The 15489-nt window shown below is 58.8% G+C and overlaps 4 protein-coding genes across 4 annotated transcripts; 1 reads left to right on the forward strand and 3 right to left on the reverse strand.

Moving 5' to 3' along the window:
- Positions 1–844: 844 nt before the first annotated feature.
- Positions 845–1330, reverse strand: DCS_07415 (uncharacterized protein; the record flags this gene model as incomplete). The annotated part of the gene is made up of 1 exon (XM_040804700.1): positions 845–1330. One exon carries the CDS (start codon positions 1328–1330, stop codon positions 845–847), a length of 486 nt encoding a protein of 161 aa, XP_040654804.1.
- Positions 1331–1928: 598 nt separating this feature from the next.
- Positions 1929–2743, reverse strand: DCS_07416 (PCI domain-containing protein; the record flags this gene model as incomplete). The annotated part of the gene is made up of 3 exons (XM_040804701.1): positions 1929–2315; positions 2468–2544; positions 2620–2743. The coding sequence occupies 3 exons, from the start codon at positions 2741–2743 to the stop codon at positions 1929–1931; spliced, it is 588 nt and encodes a 195-aa protein (XP_040654805.1).
- Positions 2744–7529: 4786 nt separating this feature from the next.
- DCS_07417 (uncharacterized protein) lies at positions 7530–9306 on the forward strand (the record flags this gene model as incomplete). Its single annotated transcript, XM_040804702.1, has 2 exons — positions 7530–7794; positions 7865–9306. 2 exons carry the CDS (start codon positions 7530–7532, stop codon positions 9304–9306), a joined length of 1707 nt encoding a protein of 568 aa, XP_040654806.1.
- A 501-nt stretch (positions 9307–9807) lies between these two features.
- On the reverse strand, positions 9808–11064 carry DCS_07418 (cystathionine gamma-lyase; the record flags this gene model as incomplete). The annotated part of the gene is made up of 1 exon (XM_040804703.1): positions 9808–11064. One exon carries the CDS (start codon positions 11062–11064, stop codon positions 9808–9810), a length of 1257 nt encoding a protein of 418 aa, XP_040654807.1.
- Between the last annotated feature and the right edge of the window lie 4425 nt (positions 11065–15489).

Genomic DNA, 15489 nt, shown 5'->3' on the forward strand with positions numbered 1-15489 from the left:
CCCAGGGCCCAGCCGACCGACGCACCTGGTGGCTGCACTATCGCATGCCGTCCGCTGTCAATCAGTACGGCTAGCCATGGTGCAGCACGAAAGGGTTGTCACAGGCTCGGGCCAGACGGCCACCCGTGATCTCTCGACGTTCCTGATGCGCCATTCGCAGAATCCGAGGATGATCATCCTGCACCGGCCACCTAGCTAGCACTGAACGGCATTGGAATGGCGGAAGCGGTCAGTCCAAAAGATGGAAAGGGTTGAAACCGCGGCATGTTTGAGCAAGCCAAATCCGTCCAGCACGTGGCCCATGGCGTTGCCTGCAAGGCACCGCGCAGGGGGGCTGGGGTTCCTGACAGACGAAGCCCAAAGGAGGCTAGCGAAGGAAGGTGTTGCCAGGACGTCCGACGACGCAATACAATGGATGAATGGGTGAGCGAGCGAGCGAATGTCGGTGAAGAATACGACAGGACGCAAGGGGTGCATGAGCATCACTCATGAAACTCACGAGGTACTTTCCCCGCCCTTCCACTCGGCCTTACCACGACGGCTGTGGCGGCGGACAAAGAAAGCACAATCATGGCATACTTGCTGGCACTTACGTCACTCCTGCAGGCACGGTGCAATCATTTTCCGACTCTTCCCAACGATGCCGTCGCCTTGTTTACCGTCCCGCTTCCGACGGCCATTTTTCCGAATGGCCGCCATGCGTTGACGGCGAAACGAAGTCGGACGGTGCCAGGCCACTCTCTCCCCATCGACGAATGCCGCTTTCCTTCTCACCCTGTTTGGCGGCATACACCGTGAGCGCAATGTGGCCTTTGCTTCCCCGAGCTCCTACATTCCTTATCGGTTACACAACACTGACGTCGACGCTTCCACTGGCGATGGCGTCTTCATCGAAGTGCTGACCGTTGCGCGAGCCTCCGAGTGGCCGACGGCGCTCTGGCTCTACGCAAGCGTTGTGGGTTTCCCTCGTCCTCCTTGCACGTCGTGAATGTCCAGATGGTACAATCGCGATCTCGTGTATCGTGCGGTCGAGGGCGCGGCCGAGAGCGGGTGGCCGGCACCCAGACGGCAGCGGGTAAACGGTTTCTTCACCAGGAGCGCCCAGCCAATCTTCTTTCGTCTTTTTCCCTTGTCCAACAGAACCTCTCCACGAGTTAGCTGCATCTCCATGTCGTCGTCGTCGGACGCCGCCTTGCCTCATGTGAGGGAAGGGCTGTCTGTCTTGGTGGAAGGCCGACGAGGTTTGAGCGCTGTCGTTTGCGAGGACGTGAAAAGCATGGCCACGTCGTCGAGCCGAACGAGGCGAGCAACCGCGGCGGCGCTTGGCCATGATGCGTGACGACGCACGCAGCTCGCGACATGTCCGCGCGCGCACAAGGACACAGGCACACGATCGCACAACCGCAGATACACCCGCAGATACACCAGCACATGAACATGGAACGAGGGAAAATGCGACGACGACGGACAACTCGTTGTCCTGCTCCTATCAGCAACAATCCTGTTTCCTACTACTCCTTTCGCCTCTGGCTATGATTAAAAAACGGGGGGAAAGCAACGCACAAATGGCAGGCCAACAAGGTCGGTGCCGCCGCCAGTGTCCTCGAATCCTTCTCGCCATTAGCTGGGGCCGCACCGACCGTGACATGACGCATCTCCTCCAACCAAACGCCGCGTCATCAAGCGCCATGCCGTGACCTCCTCCGTCATTCCGTTATATTATTGCTCGTACAGGGGGCGTGAACGATGGCAGTCATCGTGGGAGGGTGAGGGGAGCGGGAGAAGCATAAATGTTACCGGCTATCGAAGTGGGTACAGAGAATGGAAGACGAGGCGATTGCGACCCGGCCGGGGCTCGACGAGACGGAAGCCGACGGAGCCTGGCGATGCCGACGGGCGCATACCCGGGTGCGACGTTGGCCAATTCTCTAGATGAAATAGGCAAGGACGCCGACGGCGGCGGCGGCGGCGGCGGCACCGCTGCCCGGCAAGGCCAAGGTAGGGGCGGCGAAGCCAGCCGACTTGGAGGTCGAGACGGTAGTGCTGCTGGCGCTGGTCGTCGAGGCCGTGGCGGTCGTGGCGGCCGTCGTCGAGGCGCTGTCGCCGCTGACAGGCCCTTTGGGCGGGGGGTTCTTGCCGCAGAGGTTTTTGATGTTCGTCATGCAGGCCTTCTGGCCTTCGGCGTTGCTCACCTGCTGGATGTTGCACTGTTCGAAGAGCGTCTCGCAGATGAAGGTGGGCATCGTCTGGACGTAGTACTGGAGACCGGGTGCCGAGCTGTTGGAGGCGCACGTGCAGGCGAAGGAGAGGTCCTCCTGCGAGGCAGGTCAGTCGCCGTCCAACAAACACGCCGTACGCACGCGCACGCACACGCACGGAGAGAGGAGGGGGGGGGAGGAGGAGAGGGGGGGAAGGAGTAGAGGGGAGAGGAGATGCGGACGTGGTGGGGTCGGCAGACGTAGCGTACCTGAGCACAGCTGTTCTTGTCGGTTTCGTTGTCGCAGAGAAGAGTGCACGTGTTGGTCTGGGCCTGGCACCATGAAGCTGTCGAGGCAGACGTCGGTTAGCAAGCGGAAGCAGGCAGTGCAGCTAGAGCGCAGCAAGGGTTCGCGGCGGTACCTCGAACTTGCACCTGCACCGTGTTGGGATCAATCTTCATCTCCAGCTCGGATGTGTAGTTCTGCGCTTGGGCCGACACCGCGGCGGCGGCGGCGGCGAGGACGACCAGAGGCGAGGCGCGCATTTTTTTTTGTAGATATGTGATGATGATGGGATGGATACTTCAGCTCTGCCGTCTGACCTGACCAAAAGTGACGGGACGCGCGCGACACGGATCGGTGGAGAGAGTGTGACGGTGCAAGACTTTGTCGGCACGACGGAGACGGGGAAAAAACGCAGGGGTTGCGACTGAAGTCGAGCGGGCAGTCAGAGACGGACGTGGCCTCGGCGTGGTCTAATAGCTTATGCTGCTGCGATGGGGGATGATGGGAGGGTGTTGTTGCTTGGGCCTTGCGTGGACGGGGACGTTGGTCGGGTGAGGGGAAGGGGGAAAAGGTGAAAAAAAAGGTAGCAGGTCTTCAGAAGGAAGCCTGGGCGAGAATACGTTGTTCGGGAGACGAGGCCACGGGCGGTCGGTCGGTGGAGGGAGGTTACGCGGGAAAGAGGCGTGCGGCCAACCAGCTAGCGGGCAAGGAAAGGCAAACGGTACAGCAGGGCAAGGTGAGAGCAGGAGCAGGGTCTCCCGGTGGCGGGAAATGGATGCATCCGAAGCTGTGCCCTGAACCGGGACTCGTACCACGTACAGTACTCTCGTACTGCACAGTACAACTAGGTAACTGTGACGACGAGGCCGACGACGAGAACGACGAGAACGGGTCGGTGTGGGGTTGGTGGGGGGGGCTGGCGATGGGTTGGCAGCCTCCCGGTTACCTAGGCGCTGATTGAGCCTGCGAACTTACAGCACACCTAAGCAAGTTAGTAGTGCATGTCCATGTGCCAAGTACAGTGCGTGTGATCGTACCCACCGGTATGTGTCGACTGTACTTGCTGCAAGTACGTGTACCTACATGTACTGCTCCGTTCATGGTACTCCGAACCTGCCTCGGCAAGGCGGCTAGTCCTTGCGCACTGCTGCTGCAGGTACATGCAAGTACATGTGTCGTGCTGCGCAGCTCATGTCTTGCGGCACACCCACCTACAAGTGCGCCCTGCTCGCACGAACCTAGCCTGCTGCGGTAACCAGCCGTGGCGGGCTGCCCGCTTCCCGTACTCGTCACCCACCGCCCACCCACGCGAGGCCGACGGCAGCCCGTCGCTGCGAGCTCGACGCTTACGGCGCCTTCAAGTGCCACGGCCATTGTTCGCGCCTCCAAGTCGCACGCTACCAGCGAGTACGTGCGCTAACAATACAAGCACCCGTCCTCGGCTCCGTCGCCGCGCACCCATGGCAAGCGAGCCTCGGCGTGGCGCTAGCGGCGACGAGGCTCGACGACGACACCACAAGCATCTCTGGGAGGGAGGGAGGCATCCCGGTCTCGTCGCGTGATCGAAGCGATGCGAAATGAAAGTCAAATAAAACAGGGGGGGGGGCACGAATTCGGTCAACGGTACTCGGTAGGCGTCGACTGTGCAAGAAACTGTAGTGTAATACAACGCAAGTATGTGCTGGCTCCGTACTCTGCAAGTACAAGTAGTTGTACACCATGCAGTACTACAACTACTGTACTTAAGTAGGTATTACGGAGTAGGCAATACGGAGTATGTACGGAGTACGGAGTAGGTAATTAATAGTATTAATCTCCCAAGTACTCCTCCGTACTGTAGATTATTACTCAGTATTCCGTACTCCGTACGTCGCTAGGATCTGTCCTCAAGCTGAACGTGCTCTAGCTGCTGGGTCCGACCCTTGGCAGTACCTACTATCTTGCTCGACTCGTACGAGCCGTCCAGCAGGACAGGCTTCCTCGGAGCATGTCAGGACGCAGCGGGCCTCTGGCTTGGCTCCCTGGAGAGTACGCACAAGTACTCCGTACAAGTACCACAGCTCGCATTTGTGCCCCGTGCCCCTACATGTACTTTGTACTTGCTCGCACGTAAGTACAACTACTGTACAGTACGCCAGCACCTGCTGTGCATGGACTTGCACAAGCATACTAGAGGTACTTGTAATTGGTGTACGAGGATACTAGGTACTAAGGTGAACGTACACGTACGGAGTTAATTAATACCTGACTGTAGGGAGGTGCAGGTGGTCTGTACGGAGTACTCCGTACCGAGTGTCACTCCGTTCCGTATGCTTATTTATCCCATCAACTACCTAGTACTTACCTATACTTGCAGCGAAGTAGTTGCTTCTAATTATTATTGCCATAACTGACAGGCACAAGTCCGATTGTTCACATGTGCCTCGTCGAATATTTGCACATGCATAATAGCACTCCTGCATGTTGGTGTACAGTACTTCGTAGGTACTCTCCATGTTGATACATGTACGAGCCATTGGTCGGCGAAAGTGCGCAGTCAGCAAGTATGCAGTCGCAATGTTCATGTCCCTCATCGCCAGCATCAATACATGCATCGCCAGTACGTGCGGTGCTCGTGTGGGAGGCGCCAGCCACGCCAGATCGTTTGCCAGTTGCCGGGGCAATCCAATCCATCAATCAGTCCATCCCCTTCCTGTCTGGGAGAAGAGAAGGGCAAGGCCTTGTTCTTGGGTACTGCGGTACGGAGTTCACTGTACCGTACGGAGTACAGTAGACGTTAACTGCTGGGTACGAGCCTACCGTGCCGAGTACAAGTACTTGGACACAGGTACTGGGTACTCATCCGAGTGCTGCATGTACGCCCTTGGTAGCAACGAGTGCTGTAGTTCCCCCGTGCTCGGCTTCGGCATGTATTACCTTCTCGGTCGTTCCTAGACGGGTTCACCAGTCAACCACGAACATACCAAGCGCCGGGCAAGCCACTTCACTGCCCGAGTAAGTACTTACTCGAACCACGACTCGTACTACCAAAGCAGGTACCTTCTACTACAACTACTAGGTACAGAGTTCGAGTAATTACATGCACATGCACAAGGGCACAACACCGACTGGCAGTACAGAGTACAGTGGCTGCCCTGCTAGAACTTCTGGACCCGTCTACGTGTAAGTGCATACCTCTGGTTCGCTTCTACTTGGGCGGGAAGCGAGCCGCCATCCTGCCCTCCCGCAGCCAACCCCCTAGTTTGCACCATTACATGTACGCCTGAGCAGCCATGATGGTCTGCTTCATGGTGGCAACTATTCGTGCGTGAAGCCAGCTTCTTGTTCTTCTCGGAGGGTGACGCCGCTGGAAAGGATGCGGCCAACGAGGGGCACACCCTAGTGCCTACCACCCTCGGGCGAGCACCTACAAGCCCAGTACTACTTTGCAGAATTGTAAACAAGTGCCTGCTAGATATTAATTACTCCGTGCTTGCACGACCCCTTCAGCTGCATCGGCAACCTGCCTCGGAGTCTGTAAACTCTATTCCCCCCCCCCCTTTCGCCGCCGCCGCCGCCGCCGCCCTTCGATGAGAAGGCGGTGCCTCGCGTCTGGAGATCCTTGCCATACCTCGGTCGTCCGCTTGGTCACGGGAGAGCGCTCCGCCCGCGGCGATGTTGAAACAGTACCCTCCAATGTCCGCCCTGCTCGTCGCGTCTTGATTGTCCTCCGTGCTGGCGGCGACGAACTGTGCACCTGTCCCTTTGTTGATCGGCAACCTTTGCAGGCTGCAAGTGCGTGCGATGCATGTACCGGCACCGTGAAACGACAGGCCCGGGTGCATTTTGCCACCTGCTACCGCAAGGCGTTCGAATCTGTCAGTGTAGCCTCTAGAGGTAGCGCGCTGTCCGTGTTCGCGCGAGTACGAAACGTACCATGACCTCGTGCGTGGCATGATTGGCACCAGCAATTCAACCCCGATGGCGCAATGGCAGCCTGTTGTGCGTCATGTCCCGATTCTCAGCGTTCTACTCCGTACCGCCACCAGTGTCGGCAACAGACGCGGCCTGAACACCTCCAATGCTGCCGCGACGACGCCATTCACCTCGTGCGCTCCGCAACATCCCCATGAGTCGACTTGTTTCTCTGTCCGGGACCGTCCGAAATTCCTCATCTTCCGGCCGGAACTTGTGATCCCTCCGTGATGCCCTGAGAGCGATTTCGTGCGTGACGAAGTTCGGTACGTGTTTCGGCATTAACCCAGCGTAGCGCATCCACCCTCATCAGCGGCTTCACCCTCCGCTGTTCCGATACGCAACAACAGGGCCCCATCAACGCCTGGCCTTGTCCATCGGACACTCTGCGCGCATGCTCCCGCCTGCAGCGACATCGGTACCCGTTGCATGCCTTGGTATGCAAGCTCGACTGCGACAATCGTCGACGTCAGCATGGTCCAGGGTAGGCAAAGTACCTGCATCACGAGTTGGTGCGCAAGTACGTTGTAGTTGTTCTCCGTACAGTGCGTGCTCCGTACATGTACTCCGTACATGTACTTAATAATTACTGCAAGTATGTCCAAGGAGGCACAGTACTTGATACTTGCAAGTACGGAGGACTTACGGAGGAGAACTGCATACTCCGTTCGGAGTACATCTGCTCCGTACAGTGCAGTACTTGCATGCAAGTGCCTGTGTCTGTACCAAGGTTTCGGTGATGAAACCTACCAACCCCCCAGTACATGTACAAGAGCATGTACTTTTCCACTGCCGAGTGCTGTGCTTGTACTTGCAGTAGCTCGCTCACTCCCGATCATTATCTAATTCATGACGTGACGCTACAAATCAAACCACGCCGAGCAATCATGGTACGTATCTGCCCCTCCGTCCCTCCGTGCATCGGTCACCAGTATAAGGTGAAATCGTCGGGTCCATCTCAGGCATCAACCGATCTCCCGGCATCATCGTCACCTTTGCCAAGCATCCCCTCGGATTCCTCACCTCCTACACGTACCTGCCTGTCCGCTCGCCACGCCTGCGGCCGTCCCATGCCTCGCCCGCGGCCGCACCATGAACCGGCTGCCCCGAGAACTCGTCGATGCCATTCTCTGGAGATGTGTCGCCCAGGAGTCCAAGAACCAAGTGCTCGTCCTACGGCTCGTCTGTCGCTTCTTTGACCGTGCCCTCAAGCCCTACGTATGCCGCACCCTGGGCCTCGACTTCTCCCGCCTGAGCAGGCAGAGCGGCTTTCGACTGCCCGAGGTGGATGCCCTGCAGACCATCGGCCACCACTGCAAGAGTCTGTACGTCGACTTGATGGTGCTGCGAGATGAAAGTGCGACCCCCTCTCCTTGCCTCGTCACCGTTCCGTATCCCGATGACGTCCCGTGTCTGACGAGCAGCAGTGGAAGTCGAGTTTCTCGAGACCGTCTTTGCCAGGATCCCGTCCATGACCAAGTTTTGCCGGAAGCTGCAGCACAAGTACTGCCTAAACCAATCCTCCTTTACCGAGATGGATTTCTTCGACACCCTCGAGGCCATGCTCTTCAACTGCCGCCGTGTCGACCGACTGCGGCTGAACCTGCCCTTCCAACTCGTCGGCCACCACGTCAACGCGGCCACGATGATCCTGGCCAACACCCTCAAGGCCTTCGCCGGTCGGCCGGAGGAGGACTCGGCCGAGCTGAAGGCGCTCGTGCTCGAGAACGTCACCGACATCGCCATATGCCACCTCTGGATGAACCCGAGCGACGTCATGAACATCATGACCGTCCTCGCCCCCGTCCGCCACCTTGTTCTCACACTTCGCCGTCACGAGAACGAGGCCCTCCGGGTCGGCTGGTTCGGCTCCTGCCTGTGGAACCTGATTGAGAATGCCGAGAGGCTCGAGTCGCTGTGCCTCATCGGCATGGACCACGAAGACAAGCCGCCCCGGGGCCTGAGGCAGACGCGCTTCACCCAGGTGCCCGTCGACGAGTGGAGGGCTCGGTCCCTGCCGGCGCCGCGCATATACCTGGCCAGCCTCACCTGCCTCGAGCTGAAGCGCATCGAGATCCTTCCCGAAGCCTTCCTCAAGATCGTCGAGGACGTGGGCAAGTCGCTCGAGGAGCTGTACCTGAACGAGGTGTTCCTCAAGACGGAGCAGAGCGGGGATTGGAACCAGGATTCGCAAAAGGTGCTCTGGGTCGGCGTCCCCAACACCCGACCGCCCGAGGACTGCTACTGGATGGCCATGGCCGTGCGGGCGGCGGCTCCTCTCCTGCGGACGTGCCGCGCCTCCTTCCTCGCCTACGATCAATATCTCGGCGACGAAACGGGACCCGTGGCCGCGTTCGACCTGGACGATCCCTGCCACCTCTCCCGAAGCCTGTCCCAGCGCTTCGTCGAGGTCGTCGGCGGCATACCCCAGCCTGCCGTCCCATCGTCGCCCGACGCGGTTGAATACCTGCCTCGGGACTCCCGCGACGATCATCTCGTCGCGCGACCGCCACCGCAGCCGACGGCCGTAAGCCCACAGCCGTCCGTTTCCAAGAACGCCCCGCGGCGAAGCGCCCTGCGGGTCGAAGAGTACGATGCGAACGCCTACCAGACGGCCGTCGCGAACCCGACGTCGAAGTGGCAGAAGAGCATCGACGGACTCTTCGCCAACTGCAACTCCAACACCCTCGACGAGCTGCACTACATTGCCGAGACGGCATGCCGCGGCATGAACGAGATTCACAGGCGACGGAACGAGTGGGCGTCGGGAGGCAGCACGGCCAACGAGTACGCCGACAACCTGCTGAGCCAGCTCCCCCCGCCTCCCGGCGCGGGTGGCGACGACGGTCCGCTGCAGGAGCCCCAATAAGTAATCAATCCATCACGGACGCAGAGGAAACCGGGCACATGGTGCAAGAGGCAAACTCATTTATTCCATTTCGAGTGACGTGCAAGTCCCGCTCCCGCTCCCACTCCCTGGCCGGCTGCGCAGGCGAAGGAAGCAGGGTCCGTACAAAGCATCGTCGACACGCCCTCATGACCCCGTCCCATGCGAAGCGCCCTATGCATCATGGCAGAATGTGAAATGTGACAAAGACCAAGGAAAATCCAACAACAAGGAAGCAAGGCGTGGCTACTCGGTCGGCCCTCGAGGGACTCTAACCGATCCGGATCATCCAAGGACGAAACGTAGGATGGTTTGTTCTCTAACCGTTTCTATAGACTTCATTCGCTCTCGCTCTCTCTTTCTCTCTCTCTTGCTCTCCCCCCCTCACTCTCTCGGTTCGGCCATGGGTTATCGAAGAAATGGACAAAGGACAGGGGCAAAAAAAAAAGAAAAACGTAAATAGACAACGGCAGGCTTCCTCGCTCATTGTCCGTTGACTCCGTTGGTGAGGCCGTTCTTGGCCGAGTCCCTGACGGCGAGCTCGAGGGCTTGCAGGATGTCGTTCTTGAGATCCTCGGCTTCCTCGACGCCGCAGCTCAGGCGGACGAGGTCGTCGAAGACGCCGACGGCCTCGCGTTGGTCCCGGGGGATGCCGGCGTGCGTCATGCTGCTGGGCAGCTCGACGAGGGACTCGACGCCGCCCAAGCTCTCGGCGAGCGTGAAGATCTTGGTGAGCTGGCAGAAGCGCAGGGCCGCGTCGTGGCCGCCGCGGATGCGGAAGGAGAGCATGCCGCCGCCCATGCCCTCGCGGTGCTGCTTCTTGGCGATGTGGCGCTGGGGGTGCGAGTCGAGGCCGGGGTAGTTGACGGCGATGACGTGAGGCGAGGCCTCGAGGGCGTGGCCGACGGTGGCGGCGTTGTGGCTCGCGGCGCGGGCGCGCAGGTGCAGCGTCTTGAGGCCGCGGTGGGCGAGCCACGAGTCAAAGGCCGAGGGGACGGCGCCGATGGCGTTCTGCAGGAAGCTCAGGCGCTGCTTGAGCTCGTCGCTGTTGAAGGCGGCGACGCCCATGACGACGTCGCTGTGGCCGTTGATGTACTTGGTCACGCTGTGGACGACGATGTCGGCCCCGAGGTCGAGCGGGTTCTGCACGTAGGGCGAGAGGAAGGTGTTGTCGACGACGACGAGGATGCCGTGCTTGTGCGCCTCGGATACGACGGCGCGGATGTCGACGAGGCGGAGCGTCGGGTTCGACGGCGTCTCGATCCAGATGAGGCGCGTCTGGTCGTTGATGTGCTCGCTAATGTCCACCTCGATCTCGGGCGTGAAGGTGACCTTGACGCCGTGCGCCTTGGCCACCTGGGTGAAGTAGCGGTGGGTGCCGCCGTAGACGTCGGAGACGGAGATGACGTGGCTGCCGGCGGCGAGGCTCTGGAGGATGTTGGCCGTCGTCGCGCTACCGCTGGAGAAGGCGAGCGCGTAGCGGGCGTGCTCGAGCGCCGCCACGGCCGTCTCGAAGTTTGTGCGGTTCGGGTTGGCCGAGCGAGAGTACTCGTACTCACCGACGGGCTTGCCGACGGCTGTCTGGGCGAAGGTGGTGGAGAGGGAGATGGGCTCGATGACGGCGCCCGTCGAGGGATCGTGGGGGGAGCCGGCGTGCACGGCGAGGGTGCCGAAGCCGTGGACGGGCGTCGGCGGGCGCGGGGGCGTCGAGACGGGGTCGGACGTGACGGAGGGAGACATGGCGGCGGTCGTCGTCGAGGTGCTCGTCTGGTCGTGTCGGTGCGTGCTGCTGCCGCCGCTGCTGCTACTGCTTCGCGGAGAGGTTCCGACCGGGTCTGCGGTGCTGCACCGAGCTACTGTGCTGTGGTGCCGGAGCAATGGCGCGGGCCGCGGAGGAGGAGAGGGGTGGGGGGGACCGGGCTGACGGGCGTCGGAAATGGAGGGGGTGAACGGCGAGGAAGGGGATGGAGAGGTGACGGACGCGACTCGGAAGGCTTCTCGGCGGAGGCAGGACGCAGGGAGACCGACGTCTGGCGCGGGAGGCGAGCGGAGAGGTCGACGATGCAGATATTTCCGGCCGCCTTGGTACGGGAAGGGGTGCAACCAGGGCCTTTTGAACGAGAAGGGGTTCCGACCTCTGTTGCGGCGGCGCTGGTGGTGTGGTGGGGTAGCCGGGACGAGTACGAGAGGCGGACGAGTGCGCGTGCTAGCGAGCAGTAGTAATTACTTAGTACCTACTCCGTTCGTAGGTACTGGCCAGCGAGGTAGGGTAATTGGTACGTAACCGGCGTCCGTATGTACCCGCAGCGGCTGTCGGTACTTGCGTGTAAGTACTTGTACTGTACTTGCACGGCGAGCACGGTCGTCGCTGGCAGCGGTGGTCAGTAATGGGGATCACAGGCAAGCGAGCAAGCGAGAGAGCGGCTGGCAGGGTTGTGTACAGAAGTGCTGCAGAGGTGGAATGTCAATGGATGGCGGCGCGATGAGAAAGGTCGAGGGGCGAGGCTGATGAATGTCGTCTTTATACATGCGTGGAGAGAAAGCCGACGGTGTCAAACTCTGCACTAGCGAGTGCAGGATGCGGCCTTCCGTCACAATAGTCGGAATGGTGTCATTGATTGATGATGAGAAGAAAGCGTCCGTCAGGCGAGGCAAGTCATGCACTGGGTCCTCGTCAAGTTGAAACGGCAGAGCGAAGGGAAAGACCCGGGGATAAAACGAAATTATTATTAATAATGGCGACCCGGGCCGGCGTCGTCGATGCAGGCGCCTGACAAAAGTGCACACCGCCCCCCCCCCGCCGCAGTGTGTCGGGCAAGTACAGTACTTGCAGGTCCAAGTACATGTACTTGCTGGTGTACATGTGAGTATATTAGCACTCAAGTACCCCGTACACCTACATGTACGGAGTACTTGTACGGTAATTAGAACTGCGCTACGGAGTACAAGTCGTGGCAGGGGAGGGAGGGGCGGCTCACTTGGACGGGGCTCTCCTTCTCCAACTCGTAGGTGTACTCGTACAGTAATGCTGATCTTGTAGGTGTACTTAAGTGCAGTTAGTTGCAAACTTACACCTACAAGTACGGAGTACTTACACCTACATGTACTGTTCTTGCAAGCACGGAGTAAGAATACTGTACTTACTTACGAGCACGCCGTAAGTACAGTAGGCGTACTCCGTGCACGTAATTACTTGTGCCCCTACGGAGTACTTACTTACAGAGTCCTGACCAGTAGTAAGTACATGTACAAGTGCACCCCTACTTCGTACTTGCACCTGCCGCAAGTAAGTACTTGGTTGTACTTCTGCTTGTACCACTGGGTTTGCTCAGGTGGGTGGACATGTAATACATGTTCTCCGTTCCGCGGGCTGCACTTGCAGTAGTACTCTTGCCCGTACTGTACATGTACATGCCCCGACTTGTACGCCCAAGAACTCGAGTGAGTGTACGAACTGGTGCCGCAACCACCTGCACTGACTAGTCAGCGGCGCGGCGCATGGAATCGATGAGAAGGGGGAGGAGGCTCGTCGGCTTAGTTCGGCTCGATTGGTGAGACGGACGCTGCTTCCTCGACCCTTTGTGTGCTGAGCAATCTGTCGGCGCTCGCGTCAGGGGGGCGGGGGCTCGGGGCCCGCATGACGCCATCGCTTGGCTTACTCGTCACAGCCATGTCTACAGTACATGTTCAAGTACAAGTAAGTACGTATCTGGTACCGTTGGTCGTCGTCGCTCGCCACTATGAAGACGGGTATGGAGTACTTTCTTTTGCACAGTGGCAGTGAGTGCTACCAACCAGTCAACCACGTCGGCTTCACGCGAAAGAGCGACTCTACTTCCTGACCAACGTCTTGTGCTAGCAGCAGGTAGCAGCAGGCCACAGGTGGTGCTGCTTGCCTGTACTAGCAAGACACCTCTGTCTCGCAGTTGCTCCGAACAGACGATGGCATCACCCGCAGGTGCGTGCCTCGTGCATCAAGGGCGCGAGCACTTGCTGCCGTGGTCGGAATTCGACACATCGGAATGGGGCCCCGCACGCAATTCCATCTCACCTCTCGGTGCCAGCACATCGGGCAACGCCGGCCCAACAACGCTGAATGTTACACCGTGCGCTCGTTGGCTACGGCGCAGGCAAAATTGCGCTCTTGGTACTCGCACGCACTTTTTTGCACGCACATGAAAGCACCAGTAGCAGACAGGGCACGGCGTATCGTCCCAGGAACTTGGTAGGTAGGTGAACGTAGTGTGTCACCTATTTCCGAGATTGTGTTGGTTGTCGACCATCGCCATCATGTACGCTGTGGTGCGAATACTACTAATTGTAGGTATGTTCCGTACGTAGTACTGTACGGAGTACGAGCAATTAATTCGTGCTGCGATGCTGTACCAGTCCTTGCGCATGCGCACTTACGTATTGTTACTCCGTATGTGTCAATACACCACCAAAGTAGTACAGTACATATATGTGCCGTACAACTACATGTTCTTGAGAGCAGTACTTGTCAGTACTGTACTTGTTGGAATAGGTGTGCATACTTCTGTACTTGCAAGTATTTTACTTGTAACATCTCCGTATTGTGTGCACCTTCGTTGACTGCGGAGCCCAATTCCAATGCCTCGATGGAGGCTGCCGTGGGACCGCATCACGTGGCATGAACGTTGAACATGTCCCTTTGATGCTCGGTCGTCGAGTCCAGCCATTTCTCATGTGCTTGTCGGCAGTACCCCGTACTCCGGACAGGCATCGTCATGTAATACTTGGAAACAGCTCCTCCGTCCATGTACGGAGAAAGGAGTAGGCTGCGAAAGTGAGCTCGCACGAGCCCTTGAGCACACGTACCGTACGCTGTCGCCAATTTCGACCTGGAACGTCCAGCAAGTGTCCACCTCTGCTCATGCTCACACCCACAACTTGCCGACACAGCTGGATGAGAGTATGAGACAACACTCCATCCAGCAGACGTCCCGACGCATCCAGTAGACGTCACCATTCTTTGGAAAGACAACCTTGTCTTGGGTGACGGAATGACGGTATGCACCACGTGGATGCATGTTTCTCGTCTCGTCCAAGCCAGTTCTCGCTCTACTCCGTACGGAGAACATTCAATCCATTCTACTTGAAACTTCAAAGTCTTATCTGTCGTAACACGTGCGTGGATGTGTCTGAGGGTGTACGAGGGCGTGCACACATAATCCTACGCTCATGTTCGCGCCCTTGCCTGCACTTCTACTGTTGGTGACACTGCGTGGCACATTCGATCCGTTCTACTCGCACCTTCGAGTATTACCGTCCGTCCCAAAACGTGCACTCATATGTCTCAAGGTGCACGAGTACGTCTAGGCATCGTCCCACGTCCATGTTCTCATCGTCGCCTGAATGCCTAATTTCGGTGAGTGTGCAGGGTCCATTCAATCCGTTCTACTCGCACCTTCAAGTGCCGTCCGTCCCAACACGTACCACCTGTACTTGAATGTGTACGCGTACGTGCGTGCCAACTCCTACGCCCATATTCTCGTCATTGCCTGAATGTCTCCTTGCAGCGAGTGCGTGCAACAAAGGAAGCGCCAAACTCCTGCTACTATAGTGAATCGACTATTCATTACTCTCCCTCCTGTGCATCAACAAGCTGTCGCCTCACTCCGCTCAACCGCGAATACGAATACGAGAACGTCCAACCAATAAGCACGACCGCGTTGCCCGGCTTCCCCAAGATCCGTCCCCGGCTGTGCCACACCCGCTGCCGATGCGTGGCTGTGTGCTGCTTAGTAATACCCGAGCCGCTTCGTCGCCAGCCATGCCACGCCATCCCCACTCTTTCTCACCTCCTCCCTCTCCTCGCTCCAAAGCATCTCCGCTCCTCTCGTCTGTTGGACCAAACTGCTGGGCTGACGCATTCATTTCGACTCCCAAGGCAGCCCTCGTCCTCGCACCCATACCTACCTCCGCCGTGCGTGCGACTCTTTCGTTCCCCCCCCGTCTGTGCTCCTTCTCCTCCTCCCCCCCCGAGCCGCCGCGGTCTCCTCTCGAGCTTGCACATGCCGCTCGTGCTGTGTGATGCGTGACATGGCGATGCTTGGTTGACCACAAGTCGTTGCTTGCTTTGTTTCGTTTCTCGCCCTTCTCCCCCCCCCTTCCCCCCAACGCCGCCGCCGCCCGACCGTCGAC

Source organism: Drechmeria coniospora, chromosome 03 (genome assembly GCF_001625195.1).
Source record: "Drechmeria coniospora strain ARSEF 6962 chromosome 03, whole genome shotgun sequence".
NCBI classification, from domain to species: Eukaryota; Fungi; Ascomycota; class Sordariomycetes; order Hypocreales; family Ophiocordycipitaceae; genus Drechmeria; species Drechmeria coniospora.